We start from the raw sequence: 26,299 nt of genomic DNA on the forward strand, positions 1-26,299 counted from the left end.
ATTGGGCTTATTGAATGTACTTCTCACTTGCAGGAAAGAAATGATTGATAAATGTGACCCCTGATTTTTATGAGGGGGGAAAAAGTGCTGCAGTTCCAAATAAAGCACGAACGTTTCTAAAGCAAGACGTAGTGAGGCCAGAAGGTCATGACTCACACATCCTATCAGAGGGTGAGGGTAAGGAGGACCAGCATTTATTAAGGGCCTTATGTGAGATGGGTGACCAACTCATTTAACTTTCAGAGCAAACCTATGACAGGTATTCATTCAGGAGGTAGTTACAGAGCAAGCACTATGCTAGGCACTGAGAATATAGCAGGGAACCAGCCAGCAAATCCCTGCCCACCAAGAGGCTTCCATTCTACTAGGAGAAAGAGACAGTCAATAAGTAAGCAAACAACTACAAAGGTTCTAGTAGGAAGTGATGTGATGGAGTGAGCCAGGAGTGAGACATCAGGAAGTGATAGTTGAGCTGGGGGTTTGGAAGAAGGTATCCAGTCCTGAGGAGGTGCAAAGGTGGAATATTCCAGTTAGATATAAAGGACCCCCCAACGGAAATGAACATTGTGTCTTCAAGAGAGGGAAGGAGGTAGGTCTAGAGAAACGTAAGCAGGGAAGAAGCAGAGAGGAGAGGAAGTCAGAGAGGAGCCAGACTCAGACTGTGGGCTATAGTGGAGAGTTTGTGTGTGTTTAAGTGTGATGGGAAGTACTTGGATAGTTTTCTGCAGAGAAGCGATGTCAAAGAAAAACCAGAGCTGCACAGTAGTTAAAGTGGTTAAAACAAATTTGAATCAGGAACTATCACAATAGGTGTAAAGAGACCTCAATATAGAACTGGACTCAAATCCAAACACAAAGATGAGGAAATGTATAGCCAAGGAGCAGGGTGAGGATGGAAAATTCCTAGAGGAGGACATCAGGGATGAGGGGGGATTCTGGCTAAATTAACTCAACAGATTTCTTGCTGAAGGCAGGTCAAGGTGATTAGATATTGAGGGTGGAGATTCTTAATAATCTGACTTAGGAGGATTCCTGCTCTTGAGGACAATACCTAAAGGCAGACCTAGTTGACAAAGTGCGGAAGCCTGACTCAACTTTGGCCAAGGAAAGAGTCTTTGTCAGTGACAGATCTGACTGTCTTGTTAAAAAGATTTCTTTAGCTGCTGGGTGGGAAATGCACTGGGTGTGGGGGTAAGCAAGAGTAGAGATTCTGAAGTTACTGCAGGGGAGCAGGTAACAGGCAGCTGAAGTTCCATGAACTTAAAGAATGTGCCACCAGTAGTGACAGATTTAATTCTAGGCCTGGATAGGAGGGTTGTAGGTTTATAAGGTAGCCACATCTCCTTGGCTCCACACACTCTGCCCTGTGGGGAGGGCACCTCTGGACAAGGTCAATAGTTGGGTCTCTAAAGCACAGGACCTGAGACAGGTGGTCATTTCACCAAGTCTTAGGGTAATGCTGCCTGTCCAGTAAGTTGAGATATGAACTGGGAAGATACAGAGGACAGAAAGCAGATCAAATTCCTAAGGAGAATTCTTAAAAAAATAAATCAAAGCATAGCATTGCTGTATTAGTTTCCTATGGCTGCTGTAAAAAATATTGTAAATCTGGAAGCATAAAACAATAGAAATTCTCTCACAGTTCTCAAGGCCAAAATTTGAAATCAGTATCACTGGGCCAAAATCAAGGTTCAACAGGGCTACTTTTCCTCCACAGGTTCTAGGGAGAATTGGTTCTTTGCTTCTGCTAGCTTCTGGTGCTGCTGGCATTCTTTGGCGGCTTGTGGTTACATCATTTCAATCTTCAAGGCCAGTATCTTCAAATCTTTCTGTGCTTTACCTTCATACTCCTCTCTGTGTGTTCAAATCTCTCTCTTCCTCTGTGTTTTAAGGTTATATGTAATTGCATTTATGGCCCATTTGAATAATCCAGGATAAATTCTTTACCTCAAGATTTTTAATTTAATCACACCTGCAAAGTCCTGGTTTTCATATAAGGCAACATTTACATGTTCTAGAGATTAGGACTTAATATTTTGTGGGCCCATTGTTCAGTCTACTACAGTATTGTCATTATCTGATGATTCAAGTTATAATAGTTGGCCAAAAGGGTTTTAAAAAATATCAGTTTTGAAAGAAAAAGCAATTAGACTTGTCACATGGTTTACTATGGAAAGAGAAATAATTTCATCTTGGATGTTGTAAAGACATTCGATGAGGACAAAAATTTTCTATTTGGTCACCTTTTTCAATGGTAGGGGAGGAAAACTGAGAGCAGGTGACTGAGAAAGCAAGGAATTCTAGCCAACTGTTTTCTAATTTTGTTTATATAATTGGTGCTATTTTTGGTATGGGCAGGTGGCAAATCACACCATTTTGGAAAAGAATTTTTTGAGCACTTTAAAAAAGGTGAATGTACACAAATAGGCAGGGCCTGATGACAAATTTTCTTCCTGAGAATTTGAGATAGGAGTCTTGAATTCAATTCAACATTTCAATTAAACTCAAAAACATTTATTGAGAGACCACTAGATGCCAGGCACTAGGCTTTGGAAATAGAAAGATAAATTATATCCCATAGATAGCCTCCAAGAGCTCACAATTTATTATGTGAGAGAGTCATAAAAACAAACAATTAAGAAAATAAAAATACAATGTGTTGGTTTTGTGAGAGGGTATGATTGAAGTGCTAGGGATAAAGGTTTAAAAGGAGAAAAAAAGAGAACCTTGGGGCACTCAGTAAATATTTGAATGAATGGACCACTTCCCTCTCCACCCCAACTCCTCCCCCACCCCACTCTGAGTTTGAGCTACCATCTTCTCTTGCCTGAGCCACTATAATAGCCTCCAAATTTCTCCCTGGTTACCACCTTAATTCCCCCAAATCCATTTTCTATGTAGGAAATCCATGTCATCTCTGCCTAAAATCCTTTGTTTCCTACCATATTGAGAATAAGATTCCATCTCCTTGTCATGGCCTACTAGGTGACATGATGTACCCCTGCCCATCTTTTGATTGTTGCTTATGCTCACCTTTACCCAGCCACACTGGCCTTTCTCTTCCTGGAAGCTCTGAGCTCATTCCTGCCTAGAGCCTTTGCTCTTGCCTTTTCCCTTGTTCTACCTCAGCTCCTTCTTTTTATTCCGTCTCTGCTCAGGTCTCCCCCTTGTTGAGGAATTCATCCAACTACTGATCTAATTTTTTTTTTCATAGCAACTATCAATTTCCAAAGTGATCCCTGTGTTTATTTAGTTTCTTCCTTTTCCATTGACTTACAATTTCCTTGAAGCAGGAACCTTGTTAATCTTCTACAACATTTTATTTCCATTGCTTGTAACACAATAGATACAGATCTTGGCACCTGGCATTGATATGAAAGTTCAAAATCTGTACTGCTCAAAATCAGGGCCCTGATGAAAATGATTTCTGGAAATATATACAGTAGCCCTAGTGTTCTAGGCGTCGGTGATGTTATTACCCCAAACCTTTAAATAGGCTTAAGAGTCAATCCCATAAAGGCCCCAGTGGAGCTATAAAGTTTTCATGAAGGATGATTTTAGTGTTCTTTCTAGACTCCTAGGCTAGTCATTGAGCTAGAATTATGATACAGCAGTAAAAATGAACTTTAAAAATATAGTATCACTTTAAAATGAGAACAATTCAAGAGATAAAATTGTGATAATTTGAATTACTTATTTGAAAATCTCTCTTCTTTGTTTCTCTGGAGTCTTTCTCCTGTACTTCAACAATAAAAATATTTGTAAGTGGTTTGGAACCAGAGGAGCTTATTATAAAAACATATCTTGGTTGCTTAAAAATGCTCACCGCTCTGTATTTTTCATTTATCAGTCTCTGTGCTATGTTTTGTCTGGAAGCCTCATGTCCTTCTCCTTTGAGTTATTGCCTGAGCATCAAACTAGTATATTCTTTTTGCCAGTCCTGTTACATTAGAGGTTAAACTGAAAAAGCTCCTTTGTGTAAAGGTCAAGCTCTCTTTAAAAAGCGTCTGGCACAAAGTTGAAGCAGGAGACAGCAAAAGAGGATGGTGAGGTTGAACAAATGGGCCTTAATTGGCCATTAGACTTGGACTGATTTAAAAATGAGTGTTTAACTCTGTGTTCTGGGTATCCACCATATGTATGGTAGTTCCCCTTTAGTGGGCTCACTTTAGATAAGTATCATCTAATTCCTTTCTCATTAAAAACTTCCTTTGGACATTGGCATGGAAAATACCTGGTATAAAAAGCTACCCCTGGCTCACACCCCTTTCCTCTGACTCTCCACTTAATCAGGCTTAATCATTATTCATTTGCCTAATTCAGGAAACATTTAAAGCTGTTTTTCACTTAATCATTTTGACTAAAAAAGCTACTAGACCAGTAGAGATTTTTGAAGCCTGTTAAAACCATCAGAGCATAAAACAGTGAATTCTAATTATTATTTAAATAAGACAGGGGAAAAAAAGAATCAGGAGTTTCTTCTAATGGTGAGAGGAACACATGCAGGGCCTGGGCAGACTGGTGAGTGCATGCAGATGGGGAGAAAGGGGCCAAATTATCTATCATTATGGCTCAGCTCTGAAGGGGTCTTGAGTTAGGGACACCTGTGTGGAAAAAGTCTATGCAGGTAACTCCAATTAACATAGCCTGGAGTCCTGTGATGAGGGAGCCACATTATGGGCCTGGTAGAGAGTTGGTCTTTCCAATCAAGAGGTGCCATGAGGGATGTCCTTGATGGGTGTGAAGCAGCCTTTGTCAATATTCTGAAAGAGGACAAGGGCATTAGAAGATGTCTGAGGACACTGAAATAAAGGGCACAAATGGGACATTGTTATGCTGTAGAGAATTGGCATTAACCTGGGGGTATTAAAGATTCTGGACTTTTTAAAAATTACTTTGAATTCTATATTGCTGGTGCCTGCGACATGGTTAAGTGTTTAATTGATGTTAGCTACTGTTATTACTATTAATCATATTAGCTACTCACTTCCTACATCCACAGAATAATGAAACCTGGATGGTCATCTGATCCAAACTTCTGCTTTAGGGGCTTAAAAGTGTCAGAAGCCCCAGCTTTGTTTTTCCTTTTCAACAATTCCTTGGCAATTCAGGGCCTTTTCTGGTTCCACACAAATTTAAGGGCTGTTTGTTCTAGCTCTTTGAAAAATGTCATTTGTATTTTGATCGGTATGGCATTGAAAGTATAGATTTCTCTGGGTAGCATAGACATTTTAACTATGTTTATTCTTCCAATCCATGAGCATGGAATATTTTTCCATCTTTTTGTGTCTTCTTCAATGCCTTTTAAGAGTGATCTGTAGTTTCTAGAATATAGATCCTTTACCTCTCTGGTTAATTCCGAGATAACGTATGATTTTTGGTGCTATTGTAAATGGAATGGATTCCCTAATTGCTCTTTCTTCAGTCTCATTATTCATGTATAGAAATGCTACTAATTTCTGAGCATTGATTTGGTATCCCGCCACATTACTGAATTGCTCTGTAAGTTCTAGTAATTTGGGGGTGGAGTCTTTTGGCTTTTCCATATAGAGTATCATGTCATCTGTAAAGAGAGACAGTTTGACTTCTTCTTTGCCAATTTGGGTACCTTTTATCCCTTTTTGTCTTCTGATTGCTGTTGCAAGGACTTCTAGTACTATGTTGAATAATAATGGTGAGAGTGGGCATCCTATGGTTTTTATGAGATTGAGGAATGTATCCTCTATCCCTACACTCTGAAGGGTTTTTTTTTTTTTTAAAGATTTTATTATTTATTCGACAGAGAGACAGCCAGCGAGAGAGGGAACACAAGCAGGGGGAGAGGGAGAGGAAGAAGCAGGCTCATAGCAGAGGAGCCTGACGTGGGGCTCGATCCCACAACGCCGGGATCACGCCCTGAGCCGAAGGCAGACGCTTAACCGCTGTGCCACCCAGGCGCCCGGGCTCGATCCCACAACGCCGGGATCACGCCCTGAGCCGAAGGCAGACGCTTAACCGCTGTGCCACCCAGGCGCCCCTCTGAAGGGTTTTAATCAGGAAAGGATGCTGTATTTTTTCAAATGCTTTTTCTGCATCAATTGACAGGGTCATATGGTTCTTGACTCTTTTATTGTTGATATGATCTATCACACTGATCGATTGGCAAATGTTGAACCACCCTTGCATCCCAGGGATGAATCCCACTTGGTCATGACGGATAATCCTTTTAATGTACTGTTGGATCCTATTAGCTAGGATTCTTGTTGAGAATTTTGGTGTCCATATTCATCAGGGAAATCGGTCTGTAATTCTCCTTTTTGATGGGGTCTTTTCTGGTTTGGGGATCAAGGTCATACTGGCCTCATAGAGTGAATTTGGTAGTTTTCCTTCTGTGTCTATTTTTTGAAACAGCTTCAGGAGAATAGGTATTATTTCTTCTTTGAATGTTTGGTAGAATTCCCTGGGGAATCCATTAGGCCCTGGACTCTTGCTTTTGGGGAGATTTTTGATCACTGCTTCAATCTCTTCATAATTAATCAGTCTGTTTAAATAATCAATTTCTTCCTGTTTCAGTCTTGGTAGTTTATAGGTTTCCAGGAAGGCATCCATTTCTTCCAGGTTGTTTAATTTATTGGCACAAAGCTGTTGATAAAAGTTTCTAATGACCCTTCCTATTTCATTGGTGTTGGTCATGATCCCTCCCTTTACATTCATAATTTTATTAATTTGGGTCCTTTCTCTATTCTTTTGAGTAAGTCTGGCCAGTGGCTTATCGATCTTATTTATTTTTTCAAAGAACCAGCTTCTAGTTCTGTTGATCTGCTCTACTGTGCTCCTAGTTTCTAATTCATTGATCTCTGCTCTAATCTTGATCACCTGCCTCCTCGTGCATGGTTTAGGCCTGTTCTTCTGTTCCAGCTCCAGCTTCTTGAGGTGAGACTATAAAAACTGCATTTTAGATTTTTCTATTCTTTTGAGTGAGGCTTGGATGGCTATGTATTTTCTTCTTAGGACTGCCTTTGCAGTGTCCCATAGGTTTTGGACCGATGTGTTTTCATTCTCATTGGTCTCCAGAAATTGTTTAAACTGATTTTAATTGCCTGGTTTACCCAATAATTCTTGAGCAGGATGGTTCTTAGTTTCCAAGTGTTTCAGTTTCTTCCAAATTTTTCCTTGTGACTGAGTTCCATTCAAAGCATTGTGGTCTGAGAATATGCAGGGAATAATCTCAGTCTTTTGGTATTGGTTGAGACCTGTTTTGTGACCGAGTATGTGGTCTATTCTGGAAAAAGTTCCATGTGCATTCAAAAAGAATGAGTATTCTGTTGTTCTGGGGTGTAGTGTTCTGTGTGTGTATATGTGTATATATATGGAGGCAACACGTTGTCAGATTTCAAAGCTATACTACAAAGCTGTGATCAGAAAGACAATATGGTACTGGCACAAAAACAGACACCTAGACCAATGGGACAGAATAGAGAACACAGAAATGGACCCTCAGGTCTTTGGGCAACTAATCTTTCTCAAAGCAGGAAAAAACATGCAGTGGAAAAAAGACAGTCTCATGGTGCTGGGAAAATTGGACAGCTATATGCAAAAGAATGAATCTTGAGCACTCTCTCACACCGTACACAAAGATAAACTCCAAATGGATGAAAGACCTTGATGTGAGACAGGAATCCATCAAAATCATAGAGGAGAACATAGGCTGCAATCTCTTTGACATTGGTCACAGCAACTTTTTTCATGACACATCTCCAAAGGCAAGAGAAACAAAAGAAAAAATGAACTTGTGGGACTTCATCAAGATAAAAATCTTCTGCACAGCCAAGGAAACAGTCAAAAAAACTAAGAGGCAGCCCACGGAATGGGAGAAGATATTTGCAAATGACGCTACAGATAAAAGATTAGTATCCAAGATCTACAAATAGCTTCTCAAACTCAATACATGGGAAACAAATAATCAAATCAAAAAATGGGCAAAAGATATGAACAGACACTTTTCCAATGAAGACATACAAATGGCTAACAGACACATGAAAAAATGTTCAAAATCATTAGCCATCAGGGAAATTCAAATCAAAACCACACTGAGATACCACTTTACACCAGTTAGAATGGCAAAAATTGAAAAGGCAGGAAACAACAAATGTTGCAGAGGATGTGGAGAAAGGCGATCCCTCCTATATTGTTGGTGGGAATGCAAGTTGGTACAACCACTCTGGAAAACAGTCTGGAGGTCCCTTAAAAAGTTCAAACTTGAGCTACGCTATGATCCAGCAATTGCCTTACTGGGTATTTACCCCAAAGATACAGATGTAGTGAAGAGAAGGGCCATATGCATCCCAATGTTCATAATATTGTCCACAATAGCTAAATTGTGGAAGGAGCTGAGATGCCCTTCAACAGATGACTGGATTAAGAAGATGTGGTCCATATATACAATGGAATATTACTGAGCCATCAGAAAGAACGATTACCCAACATTTGCAGCAACATGGATGGGACTGGAGGAGGTTATGCTAAGTGAAATAAGTCAAGCAGAGAAAGACAATCATCATATGGTTTCACTCATTTATGGAACATAAGAAATAGCAGGAAGATCAGTAGGAGAAGGAAGGGAAGAATGAAGCAGGGGTAAACAGAAGGGGGAATGAACCATGAGAGACTATGGACTCAGGGAAACAAACTGAGGGCTTCAGAGGGGTGGGGGGTAGGGGATTGGGATAAGCCAGTGATGGGTATTAAGGATATTGCATGGTGCACTGGGTGTTATATGCAAATAATGAATCATGGAAAATTGCATCAAAAACTAAGGATGTACTGTATGGTGACTAACATAACATAATAAAAAATTATTTAAAAAAAATAAAAGTGTCAGAAGATAGTTGAGCTGAATTTCTCACTTGCATTTATACCTGAAGAATTGCTCAGTAGAAAAAAATAGTCTTCTCCTCACACTCATACTGTTATTGTTGAAATAATTAAGAATGCTGTGGGAAATTAACACAGACAAAGCACATACATAGGTTATTCATAAAGTTTAACACTTTATCAGCAGCCTAATATTTGTGTCATATCTTAAAAGTAGCGTTGAGGGGAATGGCTAGTTGGGTAATACTTTTGATCTTTAGTTAATTTCTAGGCCTAAGCGGCTCTATAGCTGATTTGCTTCTTATTATCATTCTCAGATAGCCAAAATTGCCCTTGAACATCACTTAATTGGTCCATGAGGTACAACTATATTGGTTTCAAGAGCATATTCCTGTACAATAATTCCTGCGCACACCATTTAAGTTTGAGAACCGTTGGATAGACTAAAATAAGGAACATCTATATGCAGATGCTTAGGCGTCTAAATTACTCTCCTTTCAGATGTGATTCTAGCAGTGAGTAGGGGGAGAAATCTAAATTATGCAGGCTCCCCTGCAGGTGTTACTCTATTTTATTGTAATATTAAGCCTCCATGATCTTAATATTTGTTAGTAGATTTATTATAAAGATCAAAGTTCCTTGCAGAGAGAGAGAAAGAGAGACTCTTACCATCAGTTTCTTGGTTAAATGCATCATACTGTATTGTCTTATTATTGCAGGTAAAGTGACTCTAAATTCAAAGACAATGCATCAAAGGGGTGTTACTTACAACCCTACTTTTAGTTATAATAATTTATCTTGCAATTTGTTTTAACTTTTTTAAAAAAGATTATTTATTTATTTATTTATTTGAGAAAGAGAGAGAACTGCTCCTGCGCACACTCTGTGCACAAGCTGGGGGAAGGGGCAGAGGGACAGGGAGAGGTCGAAGCAGAATCCCTGCTGAGCAGGGAGCCCAACATGGGGCTCAATCCCGGGACCCTGGGATCATACCCCAAGCTAAAGACAGATGCTTAACCGACTGAGCCACCCAGGTGCCCTATTCTAACTTTCAATGGAACCCTTATGAGCTTTAATAATTCACAATGAGTTTGAATTTTTACTGACATTTTCTATTCTCACAAACTTCACATTTCTTCAAATTCCAACCTTCATGTCATTACATCTTTTGTAATACCTGTAATCAAGGCCTTCACCCAGGCCCTAAACAAAGCTAACAAATAATTATCGTTCACAATAGAGCTAAAAACAGAAGTCTAATTAATTAAAGCAGTAATTGGACTTCCCAATTACTGATACATTAGTTCCTGCTCTGACATAAACATTAATCAAAGTCATTGAATAATTCAACTTTTCATTTCCCTCACCTGTGTAGACGGATCTACCCACTGTCCTGTGAGGGTAATGTAGAAAAAATGTTTCATGATGCTATTTGATAATATGTTTGTTAAATACCAGTAACTGATAACCATTCTATGGTAAAATGAGAAGAAGGAAGGTACGGGGAAAAGTGAAATGCAATTAAATATGTATATTACGTATGTAGCCCCTACATATTATAAAGAATATATAAATATTAAATATATAAATATATATTATATATAAATCTAAGTATTTGTTTCTTCTTTGAAAAAATAATCCATGGAGAAAAGAATCTTCTGAGGGAACAGTTTAAAGTATTTCACAAAAACTTTTGCATTTTGATGAAGTGGGCCATTTAGGTTGCAACTGTACAGGGACAGTGGATTTCCTTTAATTATGTGATTAGATAAATATTTATATATTTTTTCTGTGTTGAAATCCAGGCTTCCTGCTGAGTCTACATGCTGCCTCTCTTCTCTTCAGCTGGCAGAACCAGTTTCCAGGTCTGCTGGAGAGGATTCACATCAGATGTTGCCTCAGTAAGATATGAAGTCATCATCAATGGGCAGTTCTGTTTTTGAAGCCAGGCTAACTGGGACCCCAGTTTGGCATTGCAGGGTGAGGCAAGGTTGCTGTTCTTACCACTGTTCTATCAGATTCCTGTTGTGTGGAAAGGAGAAAGTACACTCTTGAAGGGCATCCTCCTCTCTCAGCATCTATTACCTTAAATTCATAGTAAGATGTTCCTAGGAGGCCCCCATAAAGATGATGATAGAGACCATGGTAGATGATATAATGCATGGGCTTAGTCTCCCATCAGGAGTGCAAAGCTTATTCCTCTAATGCTGAAAAGACCACCCTCAACTACCAGCCCCCTATGGGGATTGCCTTGATTGAAGAGACTCACCTTGTCCAAGGGCATACTTCCTTTCAGGGGCAGCCTGCCTCCAATGATGTAAAAAGGCCTGGCCTCCTTGGGTCAATTTAGGACAACTCCAAAGAGCCATTCTGGCTCCAGGGTCTCCCATGCCTTTGGGGTCAGCCGGGCCTTTGTTGGGACTGCACTGTAGCTCTCCTTCTTCCTTTGCCCCATCGTACCTCCTTCCAGAGGCCTGCATCACAAGAGTACCTCCTAATCTCTGCCCATTAACCTCTTCTTCAGAATCGGCTTCCTAGGGAACTGACCCACGACAGAGATGGCGGGAAGTTCCATTCCAGAAGAAGTAAGTAGTATAACACTGATCCAGATCAGAGAACAAAGTGGGCGTCGCATCAATAGGCAAATGCTAAAAGGAAGTGAAAAAAAGTATTTGGAGATGCAGGGGGAGAATAGGCTCTACTGAAAACTAAAATGAAGTAGGCAATATTTCCCTTCTCCTCACACCACATTGAGTCAGGTAGTTTCTGGAGCCCGGGGCATCCTCCATGAGTCTGACTGTTGAAAAATCTATTCTCCCCAACATGGTTTGCTATTAAGTGGAAAGGATAACTGGGGTTGGGAGGAGGGGACTATTTCTCCATCTAGAGTCTCTTTAATCACCTCCCAGACACTCATCAAACTCTTCAGTAACAGCTTCAGAGTTACTTCAAAGAAGCCTTACTTCAAAGTGATGTTCAGAGATTTTAAAAGAAACTCCAGAGTTGTCAGAAATCTCCTCAGCAGCAGGAGAGTGGGTACCACCCCTCCCCTTATTGTGGAAGGGAAACAGCATTCAAGGGATCTAATTCATTAGCAAAGAGAATAGCAGCCCACCTTTAGCACTACTCACGTGGAAGCAAACTATTTACAGAGTCCTATTAGAGTCTGGCCACCAGCCTGTCCATTTTGAATTCTTTTTATCACTTTCACCATAGGAGGTCTAGTGAGTTTCCAGATGAGAACACGAATTTTAGAAATCACTGCCTGATGAAGGTGACGCATGATTTAATACAGGAGATCCTCAGTGGGCTTTACGAACCAATATGCAAGGAAAAACCCATCACATCTGACAATGTCGACCTGCCCATCTAGGGGGAGTGGTGGGTAGGTGTTATAAGAAAGGTGTGTGGTAGAGGCAAAAGGGTAGCGGCAACTTTAAAAAATAAGTATAGACCTAATACTTGGTGATGTCTTTGTCCCCAAAAGCCATTTCAGGCCTGGCTGTCTGCACACAGCCTCAGCTCATAAAAAGGCACCAGAGAGCTGTGTGAAAAGGTTCCTTTTCTTTTTTTAAAAGTTATCTGCTAGATGCTCTGAAAAGAGCTTTTTGTATTGAGCTTAAGGCAGCTCAGTTTAACTAGCAGTAGGCAGAGCATTGTTAAAACGGATAAAAATGGGAGATAAGCTTTGCTCCCACAATCTGCTTCCAAAGGATAGAGAAAAAAAAAAAAGTGGCTCCTTGGAGGCACATTGTTGCTGCACTTCTTGGGCTCAGAGGCCTTCCTCTGGAATTAATATTTACCTCCAATTACAGTTTCCTGGGGTAAAGAGTCCCCACCAATGATTCTGTTCCAAAAAGCTCTGACTTATTGAAGGAGTAGGCAAATCCACTCACTTAGGTACCGCCTCACAGAAAGCATCCAATGAAAAGATTAAAATCAGAGCAGGAGGAATGTTTTATTTACATTTCTTTGAAGTTCAGACCTTTGTTCCTTTTCTTACCCAACTCCCCTGAACAGAATGACTCTTAAGAAGTTTTCTTTGCTTTTAGAAAGCTCACATCTTCCCCTAGGCTGTAGCTTTGCCTTGTATTTTGCCACATGTGGAAAGCTTTTCTGCTTCCTTGTAATTAGGACTTGGCCTATGTGGAAAAAGGTATAGATGTATCCTTTGCTCACTCCAAATGCGTGCAAGTTGGGAAACAGCAGACTAGTTGGATTTTTTTTTTTTTAAAGATTTTATTTATTAAGTTGACAGAGATAGAGAGAGCCAGCGAGAGAGGGAACACAAGCAGGGGGAGTGGGAGAGGAAGAAGCAGGCTCACAGCAGAGGAGCCTGATGTGGGGCTCGATCCCATAACGCCGGGATCACGCCCTGAGCCGAAGGCAGATGCTTAACCTCTGTGCCACCCGGGCGCCCCAGACTAGTTGGATTTTGCAGAGACACCAAACATTGATTGAAAGCTCTACTTTCTTTTCCCTGTCTTCTGTTGATTGTAGCCATACAGGGCTCCAGCCCCTTCTTCAGATGGGTGAGAGAACAGGTGGCATTTTTCCTCCAAGAGAAGAAAAGAAAGGAAACCAACAAAGGCTGTCCCCCTGAGCCTGTCACAGCACCAGACTTTGACCTAGTACCCTCCAGGACCCTCACTGGTTATCACAAATTGAGTTTCAGAATAGGGACTATCCATGGCAACCTCAGAGGGTTTCAAGGGGATGGATGCAGTCCTCTGCCATAGCAATTCTTGGAGCTTTGTGAGACTCTGATGGCCCCTCACTGTAGACAGATGTGGCTGGGTGCAGAGGGGACTTAGTCCTCTCAGGCCTTCAGTTCAGTCATCTCCAGCCTTGCTGGGATCACTTGCATGCCAACATTGCCCAGAGGGTATGTAATAATAACAGATATAAGAAAATGTCTTGAAACTAATTTCCTAATTCCTTATGTGGAAAGAGGAAGGAAAAAGGGATATAGAAGAATAAGACTTTTTAATAAAGAGGGAAAAAGTAAAGTTAATAAGGTAAATAAATAACTTTCCAGAGATTGCCTGCTGACAGGGGACAAACCTACACATGTGCTGAATCTTCACCTATAATTGGGCATGTCTAGGTGTCTCTGGGTTTCTGTTCCTCCTAGAAGTCAAGATGAGCTTAAAGTCCAGTCATCCTCCACAGTTTGGAATAGATCTTTTTGAGACTATGTCAGAGAGTCTCTAAACAAAGATATGGAGAAGGGACAAGCAGCTGGCAGAATTAATCACCTGAATTCACAACAGTGGAACAATGAGACAGAGGAATAGAAAAAACAAAACAAAACAAAACAAAACACATAACAACTGAGATGACAAAATAAGGGAAAGTGTTCTTGTAGCCTCTCTCTCTGTAAGAGTTAGTTCCAAAATGGTAACCCCAGGGTCAGGTTATGATGCTCTGGGACTTTTTCCTGTTCTTATCCCTCTGAACAGGAGTGAGCAGTCTTTGCCCAGGAAGCTCCTGCCAGTGAATATTTTCTATTCCTCTTTTGTCAGGGTTTTCCTTTTCAAGCTCCCAACAAGATCATTTTGCCAAAGGAGTGTTTTCTTGTGTGTGAAGTGTTTCAGGGATTGTTTGTTCTGAAAAGCATCTGCAGACAATAATTGGGAAATGTGTTAAGCCTGCCATCAATTTGCTTTATTGACATGGAAGCCTCAGTGGGTCCCTGAGCAGAATAGACTTTTCCCCATGTGAGCTAGTGACTGAAAAGGCTGAGCCTCTGAAAAGGCCAAGTCAGAAAGAGGCAGACTCTAGGAGAGGAAAGTGACAGGGAGAAAACAGAATGGTGGAAGCTGAGCCAGAAGTCCTGAGACAAAGCCTGTGATGAAAAAACATCTCTTCTTGAGATGTTCAAAAGGAAAGCTGGTTATCACAGAAGTTCCTCCAAAAAAGGAATTTTCAAGGATTAAGACAAGGGTGGGTGTTGAGGAGAGATGAGGAACTATATATATTAAAAGTACCCCATCTGGGTGGCATAGTTTTCTATCAAGTTGTTTCGTTTTAATAAACACTCTCTCCCCTCCCATTACAACATCGCATTTTCTTCTGCCATGGAGAAACACAAAGTTGCTTAATTTGGTTCATGGTACTTGGACAAATGATAATTATTGGCCTGTAATTCCCTTGAGGGGAGCTGATGTTTCAATAAACTATAAGAGCTGGGCTTAAGTGGTTTACAGCACCATCAAACCTTGGTATGGACATATAATCTCATAACCATAACTTGCCAGTGAATAGGTACGTTTGCACAATGGGTGATATTAGGAGACTTCAGACCTTGTCAGAGAGCACATGTGGCTGGTACACTGTCCCCAGCTCTACCTCCCAAGCCACCTCAGAATGGAACTGAAGACACTTCCCTTCTCAGTAGGTGCCAAGGCTCACTGCCTTAGTTTCTCCAAGGTGAACACATTTGGATCCACACTGGTATACACATCCTTAAGACTTAGTGATCTTCTAAAATAGTGACCTCCAAAATGATGACAGGTGTGTTTTCAAGTATTTGTCATGTTCACAGGCATCTCAGAACAAGGAGGAGTTTTCCACATTACATCCAACGGCACAGGGAAAGATGGAGTGCCTAAATCAGTATGCAATCTGGGTCATGGTAATCTAACATTTAAATGTATAAATTCTGTTTTGAAAACGTGTTAGAGCAATAAGGCTCAGACATTAACAAAACTATTTATTGTGAGGCTCCCATGTGGCCAGATAGAAATGTCCTGTTAAACAGTCAGGTAGAAGATAAAGAGAATAAGGCAGGATTGCTAAAAAACACTAAAAACAAATATCATGATTCTTTGTCTAATTTATTTTTAATATATACCCCTCCAACTTCCAAAGAGAGTTTGAAGTCACTTAGAATAAACTTTCATAATATATATAATGCCAAATATATATTACATACACACACACACACACACACACACACACATACGCATCTTTGTTTGTATTTAAGTTTTAAAATGTACCACGGGAAGAGTGCAAGAGAATGATGTTGGAGATCAAGAATTAAGTTAAAGTTGCTTGGTTCTAAATTTCTCTTTGAGGTTCCTGGAAGAAGAAAAGAAATGAGAAGAGAAGGAAAAAAAAGAAAAGAAAAGATGATGGACACCATATAACTGTTGGGAAAATTGAGGTTCTGGTGAGAAACTTGCTCAGTGGCATGTCTTAGGTAATGCAGTGGAGGCTCCAGGGACCAAATCTCTGTGAATACCATGGCAGATAAATTACCATTTCTTACCAATCAGGTCTTCCTCTTCCTCTCTGAACCCACACAAAGTCAAACAAATCACTTTTTATCCATCACACTGTCTCATAAAGAGAAAATATCTAGAACCCTTTTTGTGCCTGTGGTCACAAAGCAAGAAGGCCACAATCCCATAATTAGACCTCAGGATTCAGGAAAGAAAAGCTCTTTTCCAAGAACATTGGACTACCCAAGCCTTATAAAGTCTTGGAATAAACCGATTAAAGCCATTGACTCACCAGGCAAGGGCCATAGTTACCTATTACTGTCTCCACACAGTACCAAATTCTAGTACCATATTTTAGTGTGCTTTCTTAGAGATATCTATGCCCCAAACTGCCTGACAAACTTTAACACAAACATCCATTTGCATTATAATCTTTGACCTATGAATATTAAACACCCAAAGATTTTCAAAGGAATTATTTTCAAAAGTACTTAGTGGATCTCCATACCTTTGCACATCAGAAACCAAGGAACTCAAGAGACTGTTGGTTTGTTGGATGGATAACCCATTTTTGTAGCAATAAATACAGATAGGCTGAAAATACTAGTAAAAATAGTCACATTATAAAAATTTATGCATTGAAATATTTTCAGACTTCAATATCAGCTCAAAAAATCTGTCTCTCTGTATGCTTCCCTTAATTGGGCAATAAGTATAATATAATCAATTTTTTTGGTTTATCTAAGGAAGCACAGGGTTAAATGAAATATCTGACTGGAGTAAAAAATTAATACTGGTAGTACTACCCCTTTTAATTGATATCTTAAATAGTTCTGTTTATATTTTTTTTAATGATTTTTTTTATTATATTATGTTAGTCACCATACAGTACATCCCCGGATTTCCAATGCAAANTTCCGATGCAAAGCTCGATGCTTCATTAGTTGCATATAAAACCCAGTGCACCATGCAATACGTGCCCTCCTTACTTCCCATCACCAGTCAATCCCATTCCCCCACCCCCCTCCCCTCTGAAGTCTTCAGTTTGTTTCTCATAGTCCATAGTCTTTCATGTTTCATTCCCCCTTCTGATTACCCCCCCTTTCTTTATCCCTTTCTTCCCCTACCGATCATCCTAGTTCTTATGTTCCATAGATGAGAGAAATCATATGATAATTGTCTTTCTCTGCTTGACTTATTTCACTTAGCATTATCTCCTCCAGTGCCGTCCATGTTGCAGCAAATGTTGAGAATTCGTTCTTTCTGATAGCTGAGTAATATTCCATTGTATATATGGACCACAGCTTCTTAATCCAGTCATCTGTTGAAAGGCATCTCGGCTCCTTCCACGATTTAGCTATTGTGGACAATGCTGCAATGAACATTGGGGTGCATATGGCCCTTCTCTTAACTACATCTGTATCTTTGGGGTAAACACCCAGTAGTGCAATTGTTGGACCATAGGGTAGTTCAATTTTTAACTTTTTAAGGGACCTCCACACTGTTTTCCAGAGTGGCTGTACCAACTTGCATTCCCACCAACAATGTAGGAGGGATCCCCTTTCTCCACATCCTCTCCAACAATTGTTGTTTCTTGCCTTGTCTATCTTTGCCATTCTAACTGGCGTAAGGTGGTATCTCAGTGTGGTTTTGATTTGAATTTCCCTGATGGCTAATGATTTTGAACATTTTTTCATGTGTCTGTTAGCCATTTGTATGTCTTCATTGGAAAAGTGTCTGTTCATATCTTCTGCCCATTTTATGATTTGTTTATTTGTTTCTCGTGTATTGAGTTTGAGAAGTTCTTTGTAGATCTTGGATACCAGTCCTTTATCTGTGGTGTCCTTTGCAAATATATTCTCCCATTCCGTGGGCTGTCTCTTAGTNGGCTGCCTCTTAGTTTTTTTGACTGTTTCCTTGGCTGTGCAGAAGCTTTTTATCCTGATAAAGTCCTATAAGTTCATTTTTTCTTTTGTTTCTCTTGCCTTTGGAGATGTGTCATGAAAAAGGTTGCTCTGGCTGATATCATAGAAGTTGTTGCCTATGTTCTCCTCTAGAATTTTGATGGATTCCTGTCTCACATTGAGGTATTTCATCCATTTGGAGTTTATTTTTGTGTATGGTGTGAGAGAGTGGTCAAGTTTCATTCTTTTGCATGTAGCTGTCCAATTTTCCCAGCACCATTTATTGAAGAGACTGTCTTTTTTCCACCGGATGTTTTTTCCTGCTTTATCAAAGATTAGTTGCCCAAAGAGCCGAGGGTCCATTTCTGGGTTCTCTATTCTGTTCCATTGGTCGATGTGTCTGTTTTTGTGCCAGTACCATGCTGTCTTTGTGATCACAGCTTTGTAGTACAGCTCGAAATCCGGCATTGTGATGCCCCCAGCTTTGTTTTTCCTTTTCAACAGTTCCTTGGAGATTCGGGGCCTTTTCTGGTTCCATACAAATTTAAGGACTATTTGTTCCAGTTCTTTGAAAAATGTCCTCGGTATTTTGATCGGGATAGCATTGAAAGTGTAGATTGCTCTGGGTAGTATGGACATTTTAACTATGTTAATTCTTCCAATCCATGAGCATGGAATATTTTTCCATCTTTTTATGTCTTCCTCAATATCTTTCAAAAGTGATCTATAGTTTCTAGGATATAGGTCCTTTACGTCTCTGGTTAAGTTAATTCCAAGGTAACGTATGGTTTTTGGTGTTATTGTAAATGGGATGGATTCCCTAATTTCTCTTTCTTCAGTCTCGTTATTCGTGTATAGAAATGCAACTGATTTCTGGGCATTGATTTTGTATCCTGCCACCTTACTGAATTGTTCTATAACTTCTAATAGTTTGGGAGTGGATTCCTTTGGGTTTTCCATATAGAGTATCATGTCATCTGCAAAGAGAGACAGTTTGACTTCTTCTTTGCCGATTTGGATACCTTTGATCCCTTTTTGTCTTCTGATTGCTGTTGCAAGGACTTCTAGTACTATGTTGAATAATAGTGGCGAGAGTGGGCATCCTTGTCGTGTTCCTGATCTTAAGGGAAAGGCTTCCAGCTTTTCCCCATTGAGAATAATGCTTGCAGTAGGCTTTTCATAGATGGCTTTTATGAGATTGAGAAATGTACCCTCTATTCCTACACTCTGAAGGGTTTTAATCAGGAAAGGATGCTGTATTTTGTCAAATGCTTTTTCTGCATCAATTGAGAGGATCATATGGTTCTTGAGTCTTTTCTTGTTGATATGATGTATCACATTGATTGATTTGCGAGTGTTGAACCATGCTTGCATCCCAGGTATGAATCCCACTTGGTCATGATGGATAATCCTTTTAATGTACTGTTGGATTCTATTAGCAAGGATCTTGTTGAGGATTTTGGCATCCATATTCATTAGAGAAATCGGTCTGTAATTCTCCTTTTTGAGGGGGTCTTTGCCTGGTTTGGGGATCAAGGTAATATTAGCCTCATAGAATGAGTTTGGTAGCTTTCCTTCTGTTTCTATTTTTTGAAATAGCTTTAGGAGAATAGGTATTATTTCTTCTTTGAATGTTTGGTAGAATTCCCCAGGAAAACCGTCTGGGCCTGGAGTTTTATTATTTGGAAGGTTGTTTATCACTGACTCAATTTCTTCATAGTTAATTGGCCTATTTAAGAAATCTATTTCTTCCTGTTTCAGTCTTGGTAGTTTATAGGTTTCCAGGAAGGCCTCCATCTCTTCCAGATTGTTTAGTTTTTTGGCATATAGCTGTTGATAAAAGTTTCTAATAATCCTTGCAATTTCAATGGTGCTGGTCGTGACCTCTCCCTTTTCAGTCATAATTTTAATAATCTCAGTCCTTTCTCTTTGTTTTTGGACAAGTTTTGCCAGTGGTCTATCAATTTTATGGATTCTCTCAAAGAACCAGCTTCTAGTCCTGTTGATCTGCTCTACTGTGGTTCTGGTCTCTAATTCATTGATTTCTGCTCTAATCTTGGTCAACTCCTTCCTTGTCAGTGGGNCTTGTTTCTTTGTCAATTTTTTGCATGGGTGTTCTATTTCTGATAGTGGAGTGTTGAGGTCCCCTACTATTAACGTATTTTTATCTATATGTCTCTTTATTCTGGTTAAGAGTTGGCTTGCTGCTCCCCTGTTGGGGGCATAGATATTTATAATTGTCATATCCACTTGTTGGATACATCTTTTAAGAACAATATAGTGCCCTTCTGTGTCTCTAGCTATAGTCTTTAGTTTAAAATCCAATCTGTCTGATATGAGAATTACTGCCCCAGCTTTCTTTTGAGGTCCATTGGCATGAAAGATGGTATTCCATCCCTTTACTTTTAGTCTGAATGTATCTTTAGGTTCAGAATGAGTCTCTTGTAGACAGCAAATGGATGGGTCATGTCTTTTTATCCAATCTGCAATCCTGTGGCATTTTATGGGAGCATTTAGGACATTTACATTGAGACTGAATATTGGGATATATGATTTTAATGATGCCATGTTGCCAGTACAGTCTTTGTTCCTATCAATTGTGACTTTCTGTTCTGTATCACTCTTGGGGCCTTTTTACCTTTATAGAACCCCCCCCTTAATATCTCCTGTAGGGCTGGTTTCGTGGTTACGAAATTGGTCAATGACTGGAGATTCTGGAAGGTCCTTATCTCTCCATCAATTCAGAGTGACAGCCTTGCTGGATAAAGGATCCTTGGCTGCATGTTTTTCTCAGAATGAGCTTTAAAAATGCCCCCCGCAACCCCTTCTCTCATTTCAGGTCTATGTAGACAGTTCTGACGTAATTCTGATGTCTTTGCCTTGGTACGTGAGAAATTTCTTTGCCCTGGCCACTTTCAATACTGCATCCTTGGATCTAATATTTGCGAATTGCACTATGACGTGACGTGGCATAGATTTGTCGTGGTTGAGCTTGCGAGGGGTCCTCTCTGCCTCTTGGACATGAAAGCTTGTTTCCTTTGCTAGATTTGGGAAGTTTTCAGCTACAATTTGTTCAAATATCTCTCCTAGACCTCTTTCTCCACCCCCTCGGGATGCCGATGATTCTGACATTGGAACTTTTCATTGAGTCAGTAATCTCCCGTAACCTACATTCTTGAGATTGGATTTTTTTGATCCAATTTTCTATTCTAACTTTCTCTTCTACTAACCCATCCTCCAATTCGCTGATACATTCTTCTGCCTCATTCACCCTGGCCATCAGAGCAACTAGTTTTGACTGCATTTGATTCATAGAATTTTTAATTTCTGCCAGATTCGCTCTCATTTCCGCCCTTAGAGATTCTATATTCTCATTAACATTTTCGTTAATACTTTTTTCAAGTCTACACATCATCTTGACCACTGTTACTCTGAACTCCATTTCTGATAATTTGGTTATATCCATAGCCGTTAGTTCTGTGGCAGAGGCCACAGACTTACTGTCTTTTGTTTGCTGGTGGGATTTCTCCTTCGGGTTGCGGGGTTGTCCAGAGCCCAAATTATTGACCAGGACCCAGGAAGTGTGCACTTGTTTTATAGGGACCTTAGGGATGTGGGCTTCTTTATTTTTCAGCCTGCCTTCTGGGGGAAGGGCCTGCTGCGCTGATACTCAGGCAACCCTATTTGGGTAGAGTCTCTGTGTCCCCTGCGAGGGGGGATGGGGATGGGCACACTGTGAGCCAGTATTTCCAGGCTTTTGTTCTCTGGCGGCTTTCCCTGGTGGTTTGCTGTGCCTCTTCTGAGAGTCAGAGCATCAGTAGCTGAATCTCAGTCTCTGTCTCAGAATTGAGGAATCGCAGACGGTTCTCCACTGATGTTCTGGCGAGTTTAACTCTGTTTCTGTTGGTGCTGCTAAACCCTGCAGCATCCTGTGATGTGCACCCCACACCCGGTGTCCCAGCCCTCACTTCCAGGGCCAGTGCACCTCTGTCCTTTGTGTTTCTAATACCACCAGCCGCCCCCACGCTCTCTGAAGCTCCGGCCCTCAGGCTGGTTGCGCACATTCCCTGGCTCAAGGTCACAGTCTGCTCTCTTGCAGGGCAGGTGCGGGTCCGCAAGTCCGCCCCGCTCCCCCGTGCAGGTGGCTACCGCTTCCCGGTGCCCGAACGTGGCGGCTCCCTCCCCCTTCTGTTTATCTTCCGATATCTGTGCGTGGTTTCACGGCTCCCCACTTTGCACCTCAATACTCATCGCTGGAAATGTTCATTTGTAGAGATCCAGATGTATCTTCCTGCGTTTCAGGCTGATTCTGTGGATGTTCAGGATGGTCTGGTACCTATCCAGCTTGACTCAGGGGACCAGCTGAAAAAGGGGTCCCCTATTCCTCCGCCATCTTAACTCCCCAGTTTTACTTCTTCCTAACCAATTTGGATGCCTTTTGTTTCTTTTTTTTTTTTTAAGATTTTATTTATTTATTCATTCAACAGAGATAGAGACAGCCAGCAAGAGAGGGAACACAAGCAGGGGGAGTGGGAGAGGAAGAAGCAGGCTCATAGTGGAAGAGCCTGATGTGGGGCTCGATCCCGAAACGCCGGGATCACGCCCTGAGCCGAAGGCAGACGCTTAACCGCTGTGCCACCCAGGTGCCCCAAGATGCCTTTTGTTTCCTTTTCCTGTTTTCTGTGGCTAGGACTTCCAATACTATGCTGAATATAAATGGTGAGAGTAGACATCCTTGTCTTGTTCCTGATCTTAGGAGAAAAGCTCTGTTCTTTCCCCCATTGAGTAAATTTGCTGTGGGTTTTTCATATATGCCTTTTTTTTTTACTTTAAAAACTTTATTTGGTTTAAACAAATGATAACATCTTCAAGCAAATAAGAACTTTAAAAATGAGAGTTTTCCTTTTTTCACATAACTGATTTTTACATTCTCGAAGAAAGATGTTAACATTTGGGATTATAACCAAGTTGCTTTCCAAGCTGCCTTTTTAAGGCAGTTTAAGTGGAATGTGGAAAGGGTTTTTTTGTTTGTCTGATTGGTTGGTTTTTAATTACTGTATATGTAAGTAGCGTGAGCTAAAGCTGTGTTTATGGAGTATGATGATAAGCCCTGTACCCTTTCTTTTTTAACTGGATGGAGAGTTACATAAAGACAATTGTATAATTCAGAAGCCATTGGTTGGTTTTTTGAAAAGTATATTTGAGTACACTTGGAAAAAAGCAACACTGCTTTTAATTTTATTTCTCCAAGAATTTAGGATTTTATTTTATAACATTCTGTTACACTGTCCTAATTTGTGCATTGATCTTTTCCTCTAAATTTATTTCTTACAGTAACCCCAAGCAGGCACAAAAGAAAAGACTCTCTGTTGCTGGTTCTGTACCTCAGGCCCAATATCCTTAAGTGCCAAAATCGAAAGGAAGGGCTATACCCCAGGTATGTATGAGATGGACTCCCACAGAAAACAATCTTTCTTCACCTAGCTTTTGGGTATAAATGTATAGTATTTCTACTAAATGCAAACATAATGCAGTATTCTTTGGTAAAATAACCCAGTTTGATTTCATAAATGGGAATGTAGTGTCTAATTTTAAATAGCTACTAGAAATGAGGAGTTCAGTTTTGTAATTCTAAGTTACTTGCCACTTTTGGGACTGTTTTTCATCCATTTAGTCCACTGAACTTTCAGACTTTGGCTTAAGAATCTACATTTTTGGAAGTTTGGTTGTTTTTGTTTAACAGTAGATACCTATTTTTTTCCCTTAGGTGAATCAATTCAGATATTTGCTGAGATTGAGAACTGCTCTTCCCGAATGGTAGTGCCAAAGGCAGCCATTTACCAAACACAGGCCTTCTATGCCAAAGGGAAAATGAAGGAAGTAAAACAGCTTGTGGCTAACTTGCGTGGGGAATCCTTATCATCTGGAAAGACAGATACATGGAATGGAAAGTTGTTGAAAATTCCACCAGTTTCTCCCTCTATCCTCGACTGTAGCATAATTCGTGTGGAATATTCACTAATGGTAGGTATAGATTTAAGGGTTTGTTGTTTAGTATTAAAGTCATGAGGATATCATTTTATCTTATTGCAGGATTTGGTCTTTATATTCTATATATCACATATACAAATATACGCAAAACTTTAATATGAATTAAAATTACTAATTTTACCTCACATGTAAATGTACTACACAGCATTATACGTAGTGGAGGAACTTTTCTTGTATATTCTATGTATATATACGTAAATGAAGTAAATTAAGGCTCAAGATAACATTAAAATTGGGTTATTAGTTTTTAAAAAAAGAAATAATGCTTGTAATTCTAAACCTACCATCTCCTTCCAATGTTTAGGTATACGTGGATATTCCTGGCGCTATGGACTTATTTCTTAATTTGCCACTTGTCATTGGTACCATTCCTCTACATCCATCTGGTAGCAGAACCTCAAGTGTAAGCAGTCAGTGTAGCATGAATATGAACTGGCTTGGTTTATCCCTGCGGGAAAGACCTGAAGGTAATTTGATAATGCATGTTTAAGCCTAATCTCTTACTATTTTCAAGAACATAATTTTGTTCCTAATATTTTATGATTAGATGAATTTTTGTCTATACCTGCAGAAAGTAGATGTGTCCCTAATGTTAAATTTAAAACATATATCCCCCCAGTTTTAATCACAAAACAAGTATTATTTTTACCTTGACATTCCTTTTTAATACCGACTATTCTGTGTATTTTGACATGCATAAGAACATGCTGTTCAAATTGCGTGTATCTTTTTCCTTCAGCACCACCCAGCTATGCAGAAGTGGTAACAGAGGAACAAAGGCGGAACAATCTTGCACCAGTGAGTGCCTGTGACGACTTTGAGAGAGCGCTTCAAAGACCACTGTTTGGATATATCCAGGAGTTTCGGTTCTTGCCTCCACCTCTATTCAGAGGTAAGCACCAGATCCTCAAGTCTGAAATGGGCTGACTCTCCCTTTTTCTTATTAGCCCTATTCTTTCATATTAGATGGACCAGGAAAAATGACCCCAGCTTCTACAGCTCCTGCAAGAAAAGCCATCTTGACTCTCCAAATCACTTGTTAGGGGAGATTCTGATTGGCCAACATCTGGGTCGTGTCTCATGCCACACAGAATGGGTTTCCCAATAGAAATCTGGGTATGTTGTTACAATGCAGATCCACAGGCAGCAGGTCCTAGGGGGGAGTCAGGAGTTTACATGTCTAAGGGGCTCCCAGATGTTGTGATGCTGCTTATTCACTCTTTCAGTAGCACGACTTTATTGTAGGTTTTTCCAGCTTTTTCTGACCATGACCTCATAGAAGAGTTGTGAGAATTCAATGAGACAAGAGACACCTGGGTGGCACATCTGACTCTTTTTTTTTTTTTAATTTTATTTTATTATATTGTGTTAATCACCATACAGTACATCCCCAGATTCCGATGTAAAGTTTGATGCTTCATTAGTTGCGTATAACACCCAGTGCACCATGCAATACGTGCCCTCCCTACTACCCATCACCAGGCTATCCCCTTCCCCCACCCCCTCCCCTCTGAAGTCCTCAGTTTGCCTCTCACAGTCCATAGTCTCTCATGTTTCATTCCCCCCTCTGATTACCCCCCTTTTCTTTATCCCTTTCTTCCCCTACCGATCCTCCTAGTTCTTATGTTCCATAGATGAGAGAAATCATATGATAATTGTCTTTCTCTGCTTGACTTATTTCACTTAGCATTATCTCCTCCAGTGCCGTCCATGTTGCAGCAAATGTTGAGAATTCGTTCTTTCTGATAGCTGAGTAATATTCCATTGTATATATGGACCACAGCTTCTTAATCCAGTCATCTGTTGAAGGGCATCTCGGCTCCTTCCATGATTTGGCTATTGTGGACAATGCAGCTATGAACATTGGGGTGCATATGGCCCTTCTCTTTACTACGTCTGTATCTTTGGGGTAAACACCCAGTAGGCACATCTGACTCTTGATCATGGCTCAGGTGTTGATCTCAGGGTCGTTGAGTTCCAGCCCCACATTGGACCCCACATTGGGCATGAAGCCTACTTCAAGAAGTAGGGATTTCTGCAGCGGCAGGATCACAGCCAATGAGGTGTATGCAAGACATCCATATATGGCTTTTATTATGTTAAGGTATGTTCCCTCTAAACTTACTTTGTTGAGGCCTTTTATCATGAATATATATTGTACTTTGTCAAATGCTTTTTCTGAATCTATTGAAAAGAACATATGGATTTTACCCCTCCTCTTGTTGATGTGATGCATCACGTTGATTGATTTGTGAATACTGAACC

At 40.2% G+C, this 26,299-nt stretch overlaps 2 protein-coding genes across 2 annotated transcripts in view; one reads left to right on the top strand and one right to left on the bottom strand.

Annotated features, from left to right (window-relative positions):
• The window catches only part of LOC100475226 (olfactory receptor 10AD1), a 145,481-nt gene that overhangs the window by 85,821 nt on the left and 33,361 nt on the right, over positions 1-26,299 (bottom strand). The window lies entirely within an intron of this gene.
• Positions 23,324-24,976, top strand: LOC117796593 (arrestin domain-containing protein 3-like; the record flags this gene model as incomplete). Its single annotated transcript, XM_034644779.1, has 4 exons — positions 23,324-23,420; positions 23,751-24,007; positions 24,339-24,501; positions 24,774-24,976. Coding segments are annotated over 4 exons (705 nt in total), but the record flags the coding sequence as incomplete, so codon positions are not given.

Source organism: Ailuropoda melanoleuca, chromosome 16 (assembly GCF_002007445.2).
Source record: "Ailuropoda melanoleuca isolate Jingjing chromosome 16, ASM200744v2, whole genome shotgun sequence".
NCBI classification, from domain to species: domain Eukaryota; kingdom Metazoa; phylum Chordata; class Mammalia; order Carnivora; family Ursidae; genus Ailuropoda; species Ailuropoda melanoleuca.